The 17,928-nt window shown below is 54.4% G+C and overlaps 1 protein-coding gene across 1 annotated transcript in view; it reads right to left on the bottom strand.

The window, feature by feature from the left end:
* Positions 1-17,928, bottom strand: part of WNT9A (Wnt family member 9A) — a 29,498-nt gene that overhangs the window by 4,110 nt on the left and 7,460 nt on the right. Inside the window, exons 2-3 of the mRNA XM_030812761.1 lie at positions 2,598-2,854; positions 1,476-1,738 (exon numbers count right to left, since the gene is read on the bottom strand). Of these exons, the coding sequence (XP_030668621.1) occupies positions 1,476-1,738; positions 2,598-2,854 (520 nt within the window). The remainder of the gene's footprint in view (positions 1-1,475; positions 1,739-2,597; positions 2,855-17,928) is intronic.

The following is a 17,928-nucleotide window of genomic DNA, read 5'->3' as shown; positions in this document are numbered from 1 at the left end:
TGCTGGGGAGGTCCCTTCCCAGGTGGGACCCGAGCCAGGCGGCTCTGCTCCCACGCCAGCAGCCCCCAGGAGGGCCGGCTCAAGGAGGATTAAGAAATCCAGCCACCTCTGGCCCGGCAACCGAAGAGTCACATTTAATGATGCTTTGCAGAGAAACCCGGACCAATTTAATTAAAATGTCGCTGACCCAGGCTCTGTGGAGCTAATGGAGCACCCTTCATGTTCCGACTTCTCATTAATCTCTTACAAAGCAGCAAAGAGGGGAAGGGGGGTCATACACAAAGGAAAAGAAAGGGCCTTGCTTGGGGCTTGAATCTGCCTTCGAAGGGTCTCCCCTGCCCAAGAAGGAGGAAGGAGGCACAAGAGGCCTAAACAGGGGAGGCTGATCCTTTAGTAAGTGGGTGACTGGGTACTCTGACTTCTCAATCAAGTGGGGCTCAGAGCAGGGCCGGCTCTATTTACCTCACCCCTCCCCAGGCTGGGGCTCTACATTCCCAGCCTGCCTGGCAAATGTGAAGATGAAGGCAGAAGGGAGAAATGCTCCTCAGCTTCCAATAGAGGTGTCAACCCTGCCCACCCCTGTTCAGGAACTGCAGAGATGCTGGGGGCTCTGTGCAGAGTGGGGTTACAGGTCCAGCCCGGACTCCCCCAGACATGTGGACCTGGGCACTGACAGGCTGCAGGTAGCACGCAGGATGACCAGAGAGCCGGGGTCACCCCGGGTCAGCCACCCCAACAGCCAGTGGCCCCTGGAAGAGCTCAGGAGAGAGCCCTTTTACCTCAAAGTCTGTAGGTCGGGATCCTGTCTCTCAGAACAGAGGCCTGGCCACGGAGAGGCCTGGTGGGGCAGAACGAGACTCCCCTGACTTGGGTGAGTGGGTTCTATACCCCTAACCCTTCCCTGGGATCCCCTGCCCACCATGCCTCCCACCTTGGTCTGTGGGGGGCACATCTTCCTCCCACCGGTCTTGGTGACAAGCCTGCCAGCTGGTTGACAGGTGGGGCCCACAGTGCCATGATCCTGGTTAGACCGCCTAACCAAGAAGACCCTCCTGGTGGCCCCACAGGGACCGTGGGGGCCCCTCTGTAGGCAGACATGCGGCACCCCTCTACAGAGAACCTAGGGTACCTCTCCCTGGCTAGTGCCCCGTTTGGTGGGTAGGGAGCCTTACGGGCATGAGAGGCTCCAGGACCATGGCTGGCACTGCACGGCCTCCACCCTCCTGCAGGGGGCCACTCCACTGTGTGCCTGCCCACCCTGCTGCAGCCCCGCCCCCAACCCTGCACCCTACCCCTACCCCCCGATGCTCTTTCTGGCCCTCCTTCCCACCCCACCAGCCCCAGGACCCACCCCCATCCCCCTGACACTCTTTCTGGCCCTCCTTTCCCACCCCACCAGCCCCAGGCCCCACCCCCATCCCCTTGACACTCTTTCTGGCCCTCCCTTCCCACCCCACCAGCCCCACCCCACTTGCCTTCACACCCACGAGGTTGTTGTGGAAGTCCACACGGGCTCGCAGATCTTTGCTTGACCGTCTGCCCAGGAATTCCTTGACAAACTTGCTGCTGTACTTGAGGTTGTCTCCGCAGCCCCCCCACTGCCAGGCCTCACGGTTCTCCAGGTCGGGCGCCTCATCGCAGGTACAGCGCTCCATGCGGCCCGCGCTGCACGCCTTGGCCAGTGCGTGCGTCAGGCCAGCCGAGGAGATGGCATAGAGGAAGGCAGTCTCCTTGAAGCCTGGGGTTGGCAAAGGCCGGTCAGTGAGCCCAGGCTGCCCAGAGTTCCCCCTTCACTGTCCTGCAGCCAAACCACCCCAAGAGTATGAATCCCATGTAGGGGCTCAGAACATCTTTCCTGGTGCTGCACTCGGGACAGGGTGTGGGTGTGCCCTGGGCACCACAGGGTAGGAAACGCCCAGGTGTCCCAGGCGCAGGGCTAGTTGGGGGGAGAAACCAGAGCCCGCCATGGCCATGGCTCTGGTTCTGTGGTCACAGTCCCCATCAGGGTCTCAAACCTCCCAGCCTCACCATGAGGCCATTGGCAAGGCCTGCCCTGCCCTGGGCCTTGGTTCCCCAATTTTTAAACAAGCTTATGCAGTGCAGTGGCACATGGCTGCAGCCCCAGCTACTCCAGAAGCTGAAGTGAGAGGGTTGCTGAAATAGGTGATGGAGAGCCCCTGGGAGGGGGCGGGAGGAGGCTGGGTGGGAGGGTGGCTGAAATAAGGCGGCAGAGCCCTCATGAGGGTGGGAGGGGCAGGAGGAGAGTCGGCACAGGCATAGCCCACTGGGCACTGGGCCATCTGGCAGCTGAGGGCTGTTGGGGCAGCCCCGGGTAGCCTGGGGCCCCGTCAAAGGCCGAGTCAGCATGCCCTGGCCACCAGCAACGACTGTGCCTGTGCCTAAAGCAGGGCAGGGCAGGCAGCACTCAGGGAGGTCCAGGGGCTGCCCTTTCCAGGGCCTAGGCCCAGGAGCTCTGGGCAGGTTGGGCCCCGAGTCCCCAGGAGTGCAGCCTGAATGGGGCCTCTTGGGATATGGACAAGGCCTGGGCTGCCACCTCTGTCTGGGGCCTTCCTGAGAGCCGGGCCGGCCACACTCACCTCGCTTGAGCAGGCTGGCCCGGTAGCGGCCCTCCAGCGTGCAGTTCCAGCGCTCAAAGCGGAACTGGAACTGGCACTCGAGCGCACTCATGCTCACGGCCTCCACCAGCGTCTCTGCCACTCCCGGGTCCCGGCGGCACATGCGCCGCTGCTTCCGCTCCAGCTTCAGCCGGTCGCAGGCCTTGTAGTGCGCCTGGGCGGCCGCCTCTGGCTCCAGGGTCAGCGGAAGGACAGTCAGGGGCTCGCTGCCTGTCAGCCTGGGCACAGAGAGGCCAGCATGAGCCCGGCCCCAGGAAGCCCTGCTGGAGCCTGGCCAGGTGTCTCGGTGGCCAGGGTACAGGGGACAGGCGTGTCCATCCGGGGGTGAGAGGGGCAGAAAGAATCCAGGATGAGCCAGGCAGGGGAGGGGGAGGCGAGAAGGGCCTTGGCCCCCTGCACACCCATGGCTCCCACTCCAGCGAGCATGGTCTCAGCAACCACAGGGCTGTCTGCTGCCGACTCGACCCCCACAGTTTCAGGGAGTCTAGCTGACTCTGGCTGCATTGGACAGATAAGACCCCCACAACACACACAACATACGCAAGAGGACAGCCCCGCCTAGGGCTGTGGGCAGGGAGGAGGCTCCGGAGCCTGAACCCCAAGCTATGCCTGATGGGCATCTGCCACATCCTCCACCCTCTTTGGCCCCAGCTGACCCGCAGGACCCCGCTTGAGGTCCCCCTACCCTCTGCCATGACCTGCTGGGATGTCCACAGTCCTGTGGCCCCCTGCAGCTTCCCAGCACTCCTGCAGTCTATGCATATGCCCCCAGGTTCTGGCTGAGGCCTCCCCACCTCAGTGCCTGGGTGTGGCACTGGGAAGTGGCTCTTGGTTCTCTGACACTCTACCCCTCACTTCACCAAGTCTGGACATCCTCCTTTGCAGGACAGACCTCAGCTAACCTATCCCCATAGGCCACCCCTGGGGGCCTCTGAGCTGATGCACACCACCCTCCATCTTTAAACAAGGCCTTGCACCAGCCCCCAGCACTGAGGACGCATCCCCAACCTCAACTGCTCCAGGAACCCGGCTCCACCCCACTGGGTGCCCCCTCCCCACAGCGGGCTGCTGGCTCACCTGCTGCTGCTGCTGGGCTCACTTCACAGGGCTTCCCTCACACCCCGCCCTGGCACAGCCCAGCCCATATTGAGCCAAGAGCCCTCAACCCCAAACCCTGACCCCGCCCCCATGTCACCTGTCTATCCTGGGACTGACCAGGCATGCTCTGCAGCTGTGTGTCAGACCTGCCAGCCCAGTGTCCCCACATGGGTGGACTGAATGTCAGGGGCCCCAGGTACGGCCACCTCAAGCCAGACTCAACCCTCCAGCCCTTAGGAGGGCACCCGCCTGGACAGGGACAGGGCTCGGAGGCCCCTCCCGAGAGCATCACTGGACATATGCTGCCCAACCCACCCCCAGCAGAACTCAGCAGAGAACAGCAGACTCAGGACGTTCTGGGAGCCACCGGGGTGCCAGCTTGGGAAGGCTCCCCCCACACCCTCACATGGCCCTGCTAGACCCCACCACCCACCCCGAGGGAGTAGGTCCTGCCCAGGGGTATGGAGGGGAGGGGCCCAAGAGGCTCCCTATCACACCCCATCAAAGGCAAGGCCACACAGGTGACCCCAAGGCTACTGAGGGGCACCTGCCTCCAGGGCCACAGGCGCAGGCCACAGGGGGAGCAGGTAGAGGCCCCAGGAAGGACCCCACAGCCCCTCCACAGGAGCCACCTGCCTGGTGGGCGTGCTGAGATACCCTGCCTGGCCAAGCTGACGTCCTGCCCCCTAAGCTGGTGTCTGCTCCTCCAGGATGCTCAGAGACAGCCTAAGACCCTGGGAGCCCTCGGAGTTGAGCCAGAGTTGCAGGCAGAAGGACCTGCAACGGCCCCCCACCAGTCAGTGAGCCACCAAGGGGTGCCGCGGAGGGGGTCTTCACTTGGAGAGGCCATGCCCAGGATTCAGGACACATACCTATGTGCCAGGCTGCCAGGGAGTGGGTAGAGGAGCCGCCCAAGGGCCCTTCTAGCAAATCCCTAAGGTCCCCGAGGCACAGGCCCCATGTAGCATAACGGGTCCCATGGGGAGGACAGGAGGGACCAGCCAGTTCTCCGAGCCTGGACACTGCCGTGGGCTGAGGTTGGGAGAGGCCTGGGTGAGGGAAGGAAGGGCAGTGCACACAGGTCCCCTCAGATGCCCTAGGGGTCAGGACAGGAGCACGGGGCGGCACTGTGGGCATCCATGCACAGATACCTCCAAGCCCCAGGGCTAGGGATGGGATGTCCCAGGACAGCTGGGCACACAGAACAGGGCTAGGGCGGGAGGCAGGCTGGGGAGTAGGGCCAGGAGAGCCACACCTCACACACAAGGGCAGCTTGCAGGTGGAGACCTCCATCCCCAGACGGAACACCACAGCTGTGACCAGAACAGCCCTCAGGAAGACGATAGCCTCCCACCTGTGCCTCCCCAGGCCTGGACCCGCCAGGATCCACGAGCCCCAAGCCACTGTCCCAGAAAACCCCTACGGCCAGGCCAGCATGGGACCTCCACAAGCTACAAAACCCAACTGTGGGTGTGGACAGGGGACAGGGGGAGGGGAGGCAGAGGGCGCTAAGAAGAGGAGGGGGAGGGGAAAAGGGGAGAGGAGGAGGGTAGGGGACGAGGGGACAACAGGAGGAGGAAGGTAAGAGGGCAGGGGAGGAGGAGGAGGGGGAGGAACCCCATCTACTCAAGCCACCCCTCCCTCCCTGTCAATGGGGACTGAGGATATCAGCCTGCCCTGCCCTCTCCCTGTGACCCACCACCTTGCCCACACTGGTCAGTGTGAGGCCCGAGCACACCGGGGCACTGAGAGCTGGTTTGACGGTGACTAGCTGAGTCCTCCAGCCTTCCCTAGGGCACCCCTGAAGCAGGCAGACAGCAGGGCAGCTGCCCTCCCCTCTGGCCCCAGGACACCCCTCTATCAGAGGCAACTCCCTAAATGCAGCTACAGGTGACTGACCCTGATCCAAGGCCAGGCAGGGTGGGCAGGGTGGGCCGTCGGCACTGGCAGAAGGGTGTGGAGGGAGGGTGGCCCCAGCCCAGGAGTGGCCAGGGATGGCCTGAGGCCCGAGGGCTATGCCCTTCCCTGGAGTAGTCACTGAATTCTGTGCTGCTCTGGCCATGGCCTTCTTAAGCTCCTGCCCCCTCACCTCTCCCACCCTGGGTAACCCCTGCCCCATGCCTCCTTCATTGTCAGGGTGGGCTCCACATATAGCCAACTGAGGGGACTCACAGCCTCAGGGGGTGCAGGTCGGAGGATAAACAGGCAGACCACAGGCCCCACAGGGCATGCTGGGGAACAGGATGGACGATCTCAGAGCCTGGGCCCAGCAGAGGGGGCCCAGACCCTCCGGACAGGCAGGGCTCCCAGGTGGGGCTCTCTGTCTGCCACACGACAGAGCCACAGAAGGGCTGAAGAAGGGAGGGGTGGTTCCCAACACAACCTCAGAACAGAGACGCTTTCTTCTGTGAGACTCACAAGTCACCGAAAAGTGAATATATTTGACTACTTAAAAGTGTAAAAATCTCTGCATAGCAAAAAAACAAAAAAGAGGCAGCGCAGAGTCCAGAGACCAACAGACAAATTACATCTGGGGCAAATGCCTACAACTCACACCCCAGACCAGGGGCCGGCGCTGTGCACGTGTGTGTGTGTGTGTGTGTGTGTGTGTGTGTGTCTGGATGCGTATCTCTTCCTATAAACCAATAACAAAGGAATCGACTGAAGACAGACAAAGGGTATAAACCCACAGGCCAAGGGAAGGAAACCAACTGGCTCTTCAAACCCATGAGCCGACACTCGGCCCCACTCCAAGACATTCTGTGCCTGCCTTCCCAGCTGCTCCAGAGACCGTGACGGGAGGGTTGTTTGAGCCCAAGAACTGGAGACCAGCCTAGACAACACAGCAAGACCCCATCTCAAGAAAAAAAACTATATTGATACATTATGCTTCGTTAATTAATAAGCACAAATCAAATGTCTGATGAGAATATTGTCAAGGACACGGGGAGACACTCTTCCACGGCTGGAATTCCGGACTGACGTATCTAGGAAACGTTAAAAATCATCCACTGTAGTGGTCTGAATGTTTGTGTCTTCCCCAAATTCATATGGTCAAACCTAACACCATCAAAGTGGTAGCATTAGGAGGTGGGGCCTCTGGAAAGTGATTAGGTGATGAACAGGATTAGTGTCCTTATGGACCCCAGGCTGGGTGCGGTGGCTCACGCATGTAAACCCAGCACTTTGGGAGACCAAGGCGGGAGGATCACTCGAGGTCAGGAGTTCGAGACCAGCCTGGGCAACATATTGAGACCTGGTCTCTATAAAATATTTAAAAATTAGCCAGGCGCAGTGGTGCATGCCTGTGGTCCCAGCTACTCAGGAGGCTGAGGCGGGGGAAACGCTTGAGCTTGGGAGGCCAAGGCTGCAGTGAGCTGTGGTTAAAATAATAATAAAATATAAATAAATAAAAGGGACCCTAGAGAGACCCTTGCCTCTTCTGCCATGTGAGGACATAGTGAGAAGGCACTGTCTATGAACCAGGAAGTGACCTCACCAGACACAGAATCTGCCACACCTTGACCTTGGCCTTCCAGCCTCCAGAGCTGTGAGCAGCATAGTTCTGTGTTTTACAAGCTCCTAGGCCGTGGTGTTTTGCCATAGCAGCCTGCGTAAACTAAGATGCCCGACAATTACATATATAATCACATCTTTCTGGAAGCACAGCCTGCACGTGCATTGTACCTTCCCAGCATGCCATTCAACACAGCCTTGTTATAGGAAGGTGCTGGAGACAGCAGGAAAGCAGCTGGGAACATCAGATCCACACGCTCTGTGGCGTGTCACGTGGTCCATGAGCAGCCAGCCACCCCATGTGAATCCATGCCGAGTCACGCCCCAGGTGTGCTCAGTGGACAAGCAGAGCCCAGCAGTGGGTGGATAAGCTCAGCAAGGGCTGCATGTGGGTGCACGTGTTTGTGGCTGCACCGGACCAAGCAAAGACCCAAAGATGGAGGAAGCACATTCTTCCCCACACAGCTGTGAGCTGTGCCGGCGCACAGATGGCCTATCCAGAATCCATGGAACTCGCTCCACACTCAACAAATGGCACAGGCCTGGGAGGTGGGGGCTGCAGTGAGCCACAGACACACCACCACACATCAGCCTAGGTGACAGACTGAGACCATCTAAAAACAAACAAAAAAACCAATCTGCATCACCCCGGTTTATATAAAGGTGGCAGCAGCCATCCTGGTCTTGTTCTTCATCTTCAGAGGAATGCCTTCAACATTTCAGCATGAAGCCGGACGTCCACACACCGTTTCAGGCCACAGAGGCGCCCTTTAGTTCTTAGTTTGCTAAGAACCTTTAAAAATGATAAATGAGGCCAGGCGCAGTGGCTCACGCCTGTAATCCCAGCGCTTTGGGAGGCCAAGGTGGGAGGATCACTTGAGGTCAGGAGTTTGAGACCAGCCTGGCCAACATGGTGAAACCCTGTCTCTACTAAAAATATAAAAATCAGCTGGGCATGGAAGTGCACGCCTGTAATCGCAGCTACTCGCTTGAACCCAGGAGGCAGAGGTTGCAGTGAGCCGAGATCATGCTACTGCACTCTAGCCTGGGCGAAAAGAGTGAGACTCTGTCTCAAAAAAAATCATAAATGAAAATTGAATGTTATCAAATGTCATCCCTACATCTTTTGAGTTATGACTTTTCTCTCATCTTCCTTCCTTCCTTCCTTTCCTTTTTTTTAGAGGAAGAGTCTCACACTGCCACCGAGGCTGGAGTGCGGTGGCACAATGACAGCTCACTGCAGCCTCACTGTTGCAGTGAGCTACAGAAACTGACCAATGTTCTGTGGAAGTTTGTCTTCCTAGACTCAACCTGGCCAGGACGGGCTCCATCCTTTTCTATGGGGCTAGATGTCTTCTGATAGTGTCTTCCTGGGATTTTCACATCTGTGTTTGTGATTTTCTTCTCTCTAGCTCTTCCCACTGAGTTTCAGTGCCTGTGTGAGGGGTCTTCTGTTTAATTTTCCTAGAAGAGTTTCTATCAGATGAGAATTATATCTTCTTAACTGTTTGTTCTGAAGAACTGGCCATGAAGCCATCTAAGGACTGAGCTATTCTTGGCAAAAAGATTTCCTTTCTGATCCAGTTTCTTTTTTCTTTTCTTTCTGAACAGCTTTACTGAGATACACAGGCACACCTTGAAGATGATGTAGCCTTGGTTCCAGACCATCGCAATAAAGAGAAGGTCAGAATAAAGCAAATCACATGAGTTTTTTTGTTTCCCAGTGCTTCTACAAGGTATGCTTACACTATAGCCTTTAAATGAGCAATAGCATTATGTTTTAAAAATAATACATATACTTTAGTTAAAAACACTGGACTGCTAAAAAAGGCTAACAATCATCTGAGCTTCACTGAGTTGTCATCTTTTCGCTGGGGGAGGGTCTGCCTCCATGCTGGTAGCTGCTGAAGTTTGGGGTGGCTGTGGAAATGTCTTTTTTTTTTTTTTTGTATCTTTAGTAGAGACGGGGTTTCACCATGTTGGCCAGACTGGTCTGGAACTCCTGACCTCTTGAATCGCCTGCCTTGGACTCCCAAAGTGCTGGGATTACAGGCATGAACCATCGCGCCCAGCCGGAAATTTCTTAAAGCAAGACAACTACGAAGTTTGCCACATCAATGGACTCTCCCTTTCGTGAAAGACTTATCTATAGCAAGTGATGCTGCTTGCTAGCGTTTTACCCACAGTGGAACTGCTTTCACAATTAGAGTCACTCTTCTCAAACCCTGCCACTGCTTTATCAACTAAATTGATATCAATTCTAAATCCTTTGTTGTCATTTCAACAATGTGCACAGCATCTTCACCAGAAGTAGATTCCATCTCAAGAAACCACTTTCTTTGTTTATCCATAAGAAGCAACTTGTCATCCATTCACATTTTCTCATGAGACTGCAGCAATTCAGTCCCATTTCCAGGCTCCACTTCCAATTCTCATTCTCTTGCTGCTTCCACCACATCTGCAGTGACTTCCTCCCCTGAAGTCTGGGATCCCTCAGAGTCATCCCTGAGGGCTGGAATCAGCATCTTCCAAACTCCTGTTCATGTTGCTGTTTTGACCTCCTCCCGTGAATCATGAATGTTCTTAAGGCATCTAGAATGGTGAATCCTTTCCAGCAGGTTTTCAATAGACTCTTCCCAGATCCATCAGAGGAATCACTGTCTATGGCAGCTGTAGCCTTATGAAATGTCTTAAATAATAAGACTTGAAAGTTGAAATGACTCCTTGATCTATGAGCTGGAGAATTAATGCACATTGTATTAGCAGGCATGGAAACAACATATATCTCCTGGCACATCTCCACCAGAACTCTTGGGTGAACGGGGCACTGCCAATGAGCAAGAATACTTTGCAGGAATCTTTTTTTTCTGAGCAGTGGGTCTTCACAGTGGGCATAAAATATTTAGTAAACCAGGCTGGGAACAAATGTGCTGTCATCTCGATGACATCTTTGTTATTCCATTTCTAGAGTACAGGCAGAGTAGATTTGGCGTAATTCTTAACAGTCATAGAATTGTTGCAATGGTGAATGGGCATTGGCTTTAACTTAAAAGTTACCAGCTGCATTAGCCCCTATCAAGAGAGTCACCCTGTCCTTTGAAGCTTTGAAGCTAGGCATTGACTTCCCCTCTCTAGCTATGGAAGTCCCAGATGACATCATCTTTCAGTAGAAGGCTGTTTCATTTCCACTGAAGATCTGTTGTTGCTGTGGCCCCCTTCATCAGTGATCTTAGCTGGAACTGCTGGAGAGCGTGCTGCAGCATCTCCAACAGCACTTGCACTTTTATGTTGCAGAGACTGCTTCTTTCCTTAAACCTCGTGAACCAACCTCTCTTCGCTTCCAACTTTTTTTCTGCAGCTTCCTGGCCTGTCTCAGCCTTCATAAAACTGAAGAGGGTTAGGGCCTTACTCTGAATTAGGCTTTGGCTTAAGGGAATGCTGTGACTGATTTGATCTTCTATCCAGACCACTCACACTTTCCCCATATCAGCAATAAGACTGTTTCACTTTACCATTTGTATGTTTACTGGAGTAGCGCTTTCCATTTTCTTCAAGAACTTCTTTGCATTCACAGCTTGGCTAACTGAGGCCCAGCTTCCAGCCTGTCTTGGCTTTGGACACGCCTTCCTCACTAACCTTAATCATTCTTTGCTTTAAAGTGAGGGACATGCGACTCTCCCTTTCACTTGAACACTCAGAGGCCACTGTAGGGTTATTAATTGGTCTAATTTTCATATTGTTGTGTCTCAGGGAATAGGAAGGCCTGGGGAAAGGGAGAGAGATGGGGAATAGACTGTCGGTGGAGCAATGAGGACATAAAACGTTTATCAATTAAGTTTATTGTCTTACATGGGCACGGCTCACGGCACCTCATAATACTTACAATAGCAACAGCGATGATCACTGACCATAGATCACCATAACAGATATAATCATGAGAAATTTTGAAATCTTGCAAGAATTACCAAAATGTGACACACAAGCAGGAAGTGAGCACACGCTGTTGGGAAAATGGCCCCAAAGGACGTGCTTGTGGCAGGGCTGCTACTAACCCTTGACATGCAATGGCACCACAGAGCCAAGCACAGTGGAGCAGGGTCAGGCTGCAGCTCACACACCACAAACTCACCCACTGCAAGATTCGCTGTGAATTCACCGATATGGGCAACTATCACCACAGTCAGAGGCAGGGCCTGCCATCTCCTCAGAAACTCCCCCAGCCCTGATCCACTTGCTTTCTTGATGGATTTGCCTATCCTGGATATTTAAGTGGAATCACGCAGCATTGACCTTTTGTGGCTGGCTTATTTCACCGAACACAATGTCCTCGAGGTTCATCCGGGCTGCAGCCTGTGTCAGAACATCCCTCCTAAGGGTGAATCCTATTCCATTGTGTGAACGGAACACGTTGTGCTCATCCATTCACGTGCTGAGAGGCACCTGGGTTGTTCCATTTTCCAGCTTTCATACCTGATGCCATTATGAACATTCACACATGTGTTTGTGTGGACATATGTTTTCACTTCTCTTGGGTATACACCTGGGAGTGGAGCTGCTGGGTCACAGGGAAACTCTGTGCTTAATCCCTTGGGAACTCAGATGTTTTCCAATGTTGCTGCACTTTATATTCTCAATGCCCCATTTTCTTTAATTATTATAGGATTAATGAATATTTCTGTATCTTGACTTAGTTTCTATTACTTTTCTTTTCTGATTTTGTCAGTTTCATCTAAATTTTCAGATTTATTGTCATGAATCTATTAATTGCTTTCTCCTGTTTTTGTCTGAAGAATCTGTAGGGATTCCCCTAGACAGGAAACTAATGCAATGAGCCTCATCTTTCTGGATTAGTCTCAGATACTTCCAAGAAGTGAGCTGTCATCTCTACGGCATGTCTACTCTTATGTAATTACTGTTGGCACTATTTCCAATGTCTTCCTTCTATTTCCTTTCATGTTGGCCTGTAGTTCTCTCTCTGTCTTCTCAACAGTACTGTGTGTTCTAGTTTCTCTCCTCTTCTAAAATGTGCACTTAAAGCTATCACTGTCATCATTTCAGTTGCTCCTAAACTGTAGCCTCAGTCACAACTTCAGGTCACGATGCAGAGCCTGAGTCACAGCCTCACGGAGCTCTACAAAGCCTGAGTCATAGCTCCAGTTCACCATACAGAGCCTGAGTCATAGCCTCAGGTCAGCTCAAGCTGATCATAGTGGGGGCTGTGACCCCAGTCACAATCTTAGGTCACCATAGACAGCCTGAGTCACAGACTCAGGTCACTATAGACAGCCTGAGTCACAGCCCCAGTTCACCACACAGAGCCTGAGTCACAGCCCCAGTTCACCATACAGAGCCTGAGTCACAGCCCCAGTTCACCACAGTCTGAGTCACAGCACCAGTTCACTATACAGAGCCTGAGTCACAGCTCAGTTTGCCATACAGATCCTGAGTCACAGCCCCAGTTCACCACACAGAGCCTGAGTTACATCCCCTGTTCACCATAGCGGAAACTGTGACCCCAGCCACAGCCTTAGGTTGCCAAGCAGACCCCAGATCATACCCCCAGTTCACATACAGAGCCTGAGTCACAGCCTCAGTTCACCATACAGGGCCTGAGTCAGACTCAGTTCACATACAAAGATGGAGTCACAGCTCCAGTTCACTATAGTGGGGACTGTGACCCCAGTAACAGCCTAGGTTTCTGTTTGCCACAGAGAGCCTGAGTCACAATCTCAGGCTGCCAAACAGAGACCAAGTCACAGACTCAGGTCATGCTGCAGAGTCTGGTTCACCATCTGGCCCTCTCCTCCTTCTTCTCTCGAGATTCCCTCTGTGCCCTAAGCCCTCTGAGTTGGTGAGTTCTCTCCCCTCCTCTAACATTCTAAATCCTCCGTCCTTGGAGTGTCTCTTACAGGGAAATTAGACTAACCCCTAACTACACTCCAATCAACCCAGCCTTTCGCCTGGAGCAGTTCATCCCCTAGGGTCTGGGGCCTCAGTTTACTCTCGTCTCATCCTTTCTGTTGACCATGCCTGTCCTGGGTTTTTTCATCCACTTTTCTTCTTTTTGGGTTTTTGTTGCTGTTGTTGTTGTTGTTATTCCACATTTTCCCTCTGCTCATCTGAAGCTGCATAGTCTTTTTTGTAATTTCCGCGGTCACCTTCAATGCTATACCATGTGTCTGTGACCTACCTAAGCCTGATGCTGGTCAGTGCCTTCTCTACCTGGGCAGCACAGGGCCAGAGAACACACTCCCATCGACACTCCCACCCTGAGTTATGTGCTAATTGCGTGTTTTACCTCCAGTTGGGGGCCCAACAAGACACTGTTTTATCAGTCAGCACTCCCTCCTGGCACCTTCAGAGCCCATGCTCTGCCCTCACTCCTTCCTGCATCTTGTTATGCAGCAGGGCCTCCGCCTCCTGAGGTTGGCACCAGCTTGTTGGTGTCCTCATGCTTCATCTGTATTCTTCTTTCTCGGATGGCTTTCATGATTCTCTGTCTTCAATCTTGTGCAGTTTTTCATTTTTTTTTTTTTTTAAGATGGAGTCTCGCTCTGTTGCTCAGGCTGGAGTGCAGTGGCGCCATCTTAGCTCACTGCAACTTCCACCTCTTGGGTTCAAGCGATTGTTCCTGCCTCAGCCTCCTAAGTAGCTGGGATTACAGGCGGCTGCCAACACGCCCGGCTAATTTTTTTGCATTTTTAGTAGAGACGGGGTTTTGCCATGTTGGCCAGGATGGTCTCGAATTCCTGATCTCAGGTGATCCACCTACCTTGGCCTTCCAAAGTGCTGGGATTACAGGCGTGAGGAACTGCACCTGGCCACCCAGCTAATTTTTGTATTTTTAGTAGAGACAGGGTTTCACCATTTTGGCCAGGTTGGTCTCAAACTCCTGACCTCAGGTGATCCACCCACCGCAGCCTCATAAAGTGCTGGGATTACAGGCATGAGCCACTGCACCCTTTTTTTTTTTTTTTTTTTTTTTTTTTTTTTTTTGAGACATGGTCTTGCTCTGTTCAGGCTGGAGGGCAGTGGCGCTATCTTGGCTCACTGCAGCCTCCACCTCCAGGACTCAAGTGATCCTCCTTCCTTAGCCTCCCAAAGTGCTGGGATCACAGGCATGAGGCACTATGCCCAGCATGCTGTGTGCTTCTAATGTGTCATGTTCCAGGGTGAACTTATTTTTACTTTTGGCCTGGGAAGACACTGGGCTTCTGGAATGTTCTTTACAGCTTTATTCAATTTCGGAAAACTCTCGTCCTCTCCCCTCATACATATCAGCCCTGTCCCACTCCCGCACCCTTCTTGGCTGCCTCCAGCATGGCCTCCCCGTGTCGCTGAGGTGTCCTGCCCTCTGTCTGACATCTCACCGCCTCTCTGGTATACTCTGGGTAATTTCTTCTGACCTATCTGCCGGTGTGCTAATTCCCTTCAGCTGTTTCTAATCTGCTTTTAAATCAGGCCATTACTTACTTTTTTCCCCCTCTAGCTCTATTTGGTTTTTCCAAACTTGCTGGGTCAGTCTTTGTGGTTTCCCGAGCCTTGCAGCCATCCCCAAGTGTCTTCCTTCCTAGAGGCAGAGTGAGGAGAGCCGCTACACTCAGCACCGCTGCTCCGCTTCCTGGGCTGCGGCTGTCTTTCGAGGCCCCCGTTGTGTTTCTGTGCAGGCCTGGTTAGCTCTGACCCCGGGCTGCTCACTGTACTGAGGAAACAGTTGGCAGAAACAAGTTGAAGGAGAGGATAAAGGTACTACAGTAGGTGGAACGGCGTCCCTCACCAAATGCGTCTAATGCAACCTCAGTCAGGGGCCTTATGTGGAATAAGAGGCATTGCAGAAATAACTGAGATAAGGATCTCAAGGCAAGATCATCCCAGACACGGTGGGCTCTTTAGAGCCAGCGGAGGCTGTCCTTATAAGAAAAAGGAGAAGACACAGAGGCGGATGAGAGGGCCACGTGAAGATGGAGGCAGGGCGCAAAGTGGCCAGTCACCAGCCAAGGAGCCCCACGGTTCGCAGCCATCACTGGCAGCTGGAAGAGGCAGGAAGGACCCTCCCCTCAAGCCTCCAGAGGGGCATGGCCCTGCGGACGCTGTGATTTCAGACTTCTGGCCTTCACACCTGAGACAGAAGTCCTGTTGTTTTAGGCCAGCCAGTCTGTGGTGCCTGACAGCAGTCCCAGGACACTAGCACAGATTTTGGAAAGGACCTCATTATGTGCACACCAGCCAGGCTTCTAGGGCCACCTGCAGTCCCAGAGCCAGGCCACCCAAAACCCAGCATGAGGCCAGGGCCTGGGACCACGTTGGTGACTCAGGCCTCAGCGCACACGTGGTGGCTGTGCCCTGCCCTGGGGGCCACCTGGGGCTGTGGGAGGGTCTCCTCTGAGTATTCTCTCCTTAGCGGACCCTGGCCTTTACTATGCACCCTCATCCCATGAGACCAAACCAACTTCACACTTCCTTGTTCAGCATCTATTCTTGCTATTTCTAGAGATCCCTACCAACCATTTCATCAGCTCTTTGACACTTACAAAGTTAAATATACACATACACATGCACAAAGACAACAACACACCCACACAAACCCCCCCACACAGATACACCCATACACACAGACACACATGTGTACACACACAAACCCATACAAACCCATAAACCCATACACACAGACACATGCATACACACATCCACAGGAACAAACACACCCACACAAACCCCCCATACACACAGATACACCCATACATTCATGTGTACACACAGACACACCCATATGAACCGATAAACCCAGAGATGCACGCATACGCTCGTGCAGACACACAACCCCCCACATGCATACATGTATACACACATGCACACATCCATCCAAACGCAAACACATATACATGCACACACATACATATACATGCATGTACACACGTAAGATCCATGTAAAAATTCAGCTTTAGTTGTTTCAAGCAGAAAAGCCTCTGAGTCTTGTGGGCCTGTTGCTGAAAACGGGCATCTATGCTCTCCAGTGTCTCGTGTCTTCATGTCCTAAACTACCTGGTGAGTGTGTTTTTTACTCTGCTACACCGGCAAGAAACTGAGGTTCAGGGGATTAAACAGTGTAGCGGCCTGTGCAGCCTGTGAGTGCAGAGGCAGGGCTGGGACCTGAAAGCGGCCTCTGACCTGGCGGCACCCCTGCCAGGCCCACAGCAGCACCAGTTCATGACTGCTCTCCCCGGTGAAGGGCCCGGATGGCGACGGCTCCACGGGACACCCATACCCCTCAAGCCCCAGCCGCCTCCCACCTCTGACTGTTGTTCCAGGTGCAGCCATGCAGGAGGACACAGGCCAGTTGGAGAGAAGGAAGACGTCTCAACACCCATACGTGGCTGCGGCTGCCATGCCACAGGGCACACAGAACAGTTCCACGCTCCAGATGGGGCCGCAGACATGCTGGTCTCAGGGACCATGGGGGAGGTGGCTCCAGGGAACGGTGACCCGGCCACCTCCTTGAGCCCTGGAAGCTGGCCGTGGTGGTGAGCACTGACCCCTGCAGAAGCTCCATGGAGACCATTCCCCAGCCCCACAGGAGTGGAGCTTAGCACACATGGTGCTGAGTCTGGGGACGGCCCCCTGCTCCTCGGGCTAGGCCTGATGCTGCCATGTCCTGGCTGCTTGGGGATTGGGCCACCCTGGAAGGACCCAGACACTCAGACACCTTGCCCTGAGCCTGAGGGCAGGCAAATGGGCCTTGTCCCCAGAGAGAACCCGAGACAAACAGGGTTAGCCACCCCACACTGCCCGGTCCCTAAAGCCACAGGCTCCTTCCGGGTCCCAGCACGATAGACAGGAAGTCCTACGGAGGGAGCACACATCACCAAGGCCAGCCTCCGACCTCCCTGCCTCCTGCCAGCAGGTCTAGCCACCCTGACCGGGACCCAGCTTTCTTCCCCAGGCTGGGACAGAGGGAGAGGAGACTGCAGTTCCAGAAGCCACAATGCCCCGCCAGCAAAACCTCAGTCCTGCAGACAGCGTTTAATTTCTGTGTGAAACAAAATCAAAACAAATTCTAGCACTGAGAAACCAGGGCTGAGATCAACTCTCCACCCTCCCGTGGTCTGCAAATCAACCCACCCCTAGCCCAGCTTCCAGCCCAAGCACGTCTGCTGTGTCCCTCGGGGCTGTAATGCCACCAGGGCCCAGCTGCACCCAGGAGGAGGTGGGACACATGCTGCAAGGATGGCAGGGGTGGCCTGTGCAGATGCCCAGGTGCCTGCCAGGCGAGGCATCCTCCGGCCTGACAGAAACGCCCCCTCCACCCTGCTGAAAGCACCGTGTCCCACGGCAGCACCTGGAATAAGCCCTGCCCTGTCTGTGTCTGCAGCATCCATGGGGTCCCCCAAACCAGACCACAGAGGCCAGCCCAGCTTCCCCAGGGCACTTGGGCTAACTGCCCTTTTCTGGGGCAGGGTCCTGGACCCCAGAGGGGGCATGGCTGGTCTGTGGGCTGCAAGACAGGCAACCAAGGCTGCACACAGGACTCCTGGGGGAAAGGTGAAGAGCAGAAGCTTCCAGGAGGCCTCTGTGCTCAGTGACCACAGCCCCCCATGGCCTTCCCAGACAGCCGCAGACCCACACAACTGGTCAGCAGGACAGCGAGAGCCATGCAACCTTCCAGCAGCCACCAGTGTCA

The sequence above is a fragment of the Nomascus leucogenys genome, chromosome 5 (assembly GCF_006542625.1).
Source record: "Nomascus leucogenys isolate Asia chromosome 5, Asia_NLE_v1, whole genome shotgun sequence".
Lineage (NCBI taxonomy): Eukaryota > Metazoa > Chordata > Mammalia > Primates > Hylobatidae > Nomascus > Nomascus leucogenys.
Note: the sequence above shows the minus strand (reverse complement) of the source record. Positions and strands in the feature narration are given on the sequence as shown.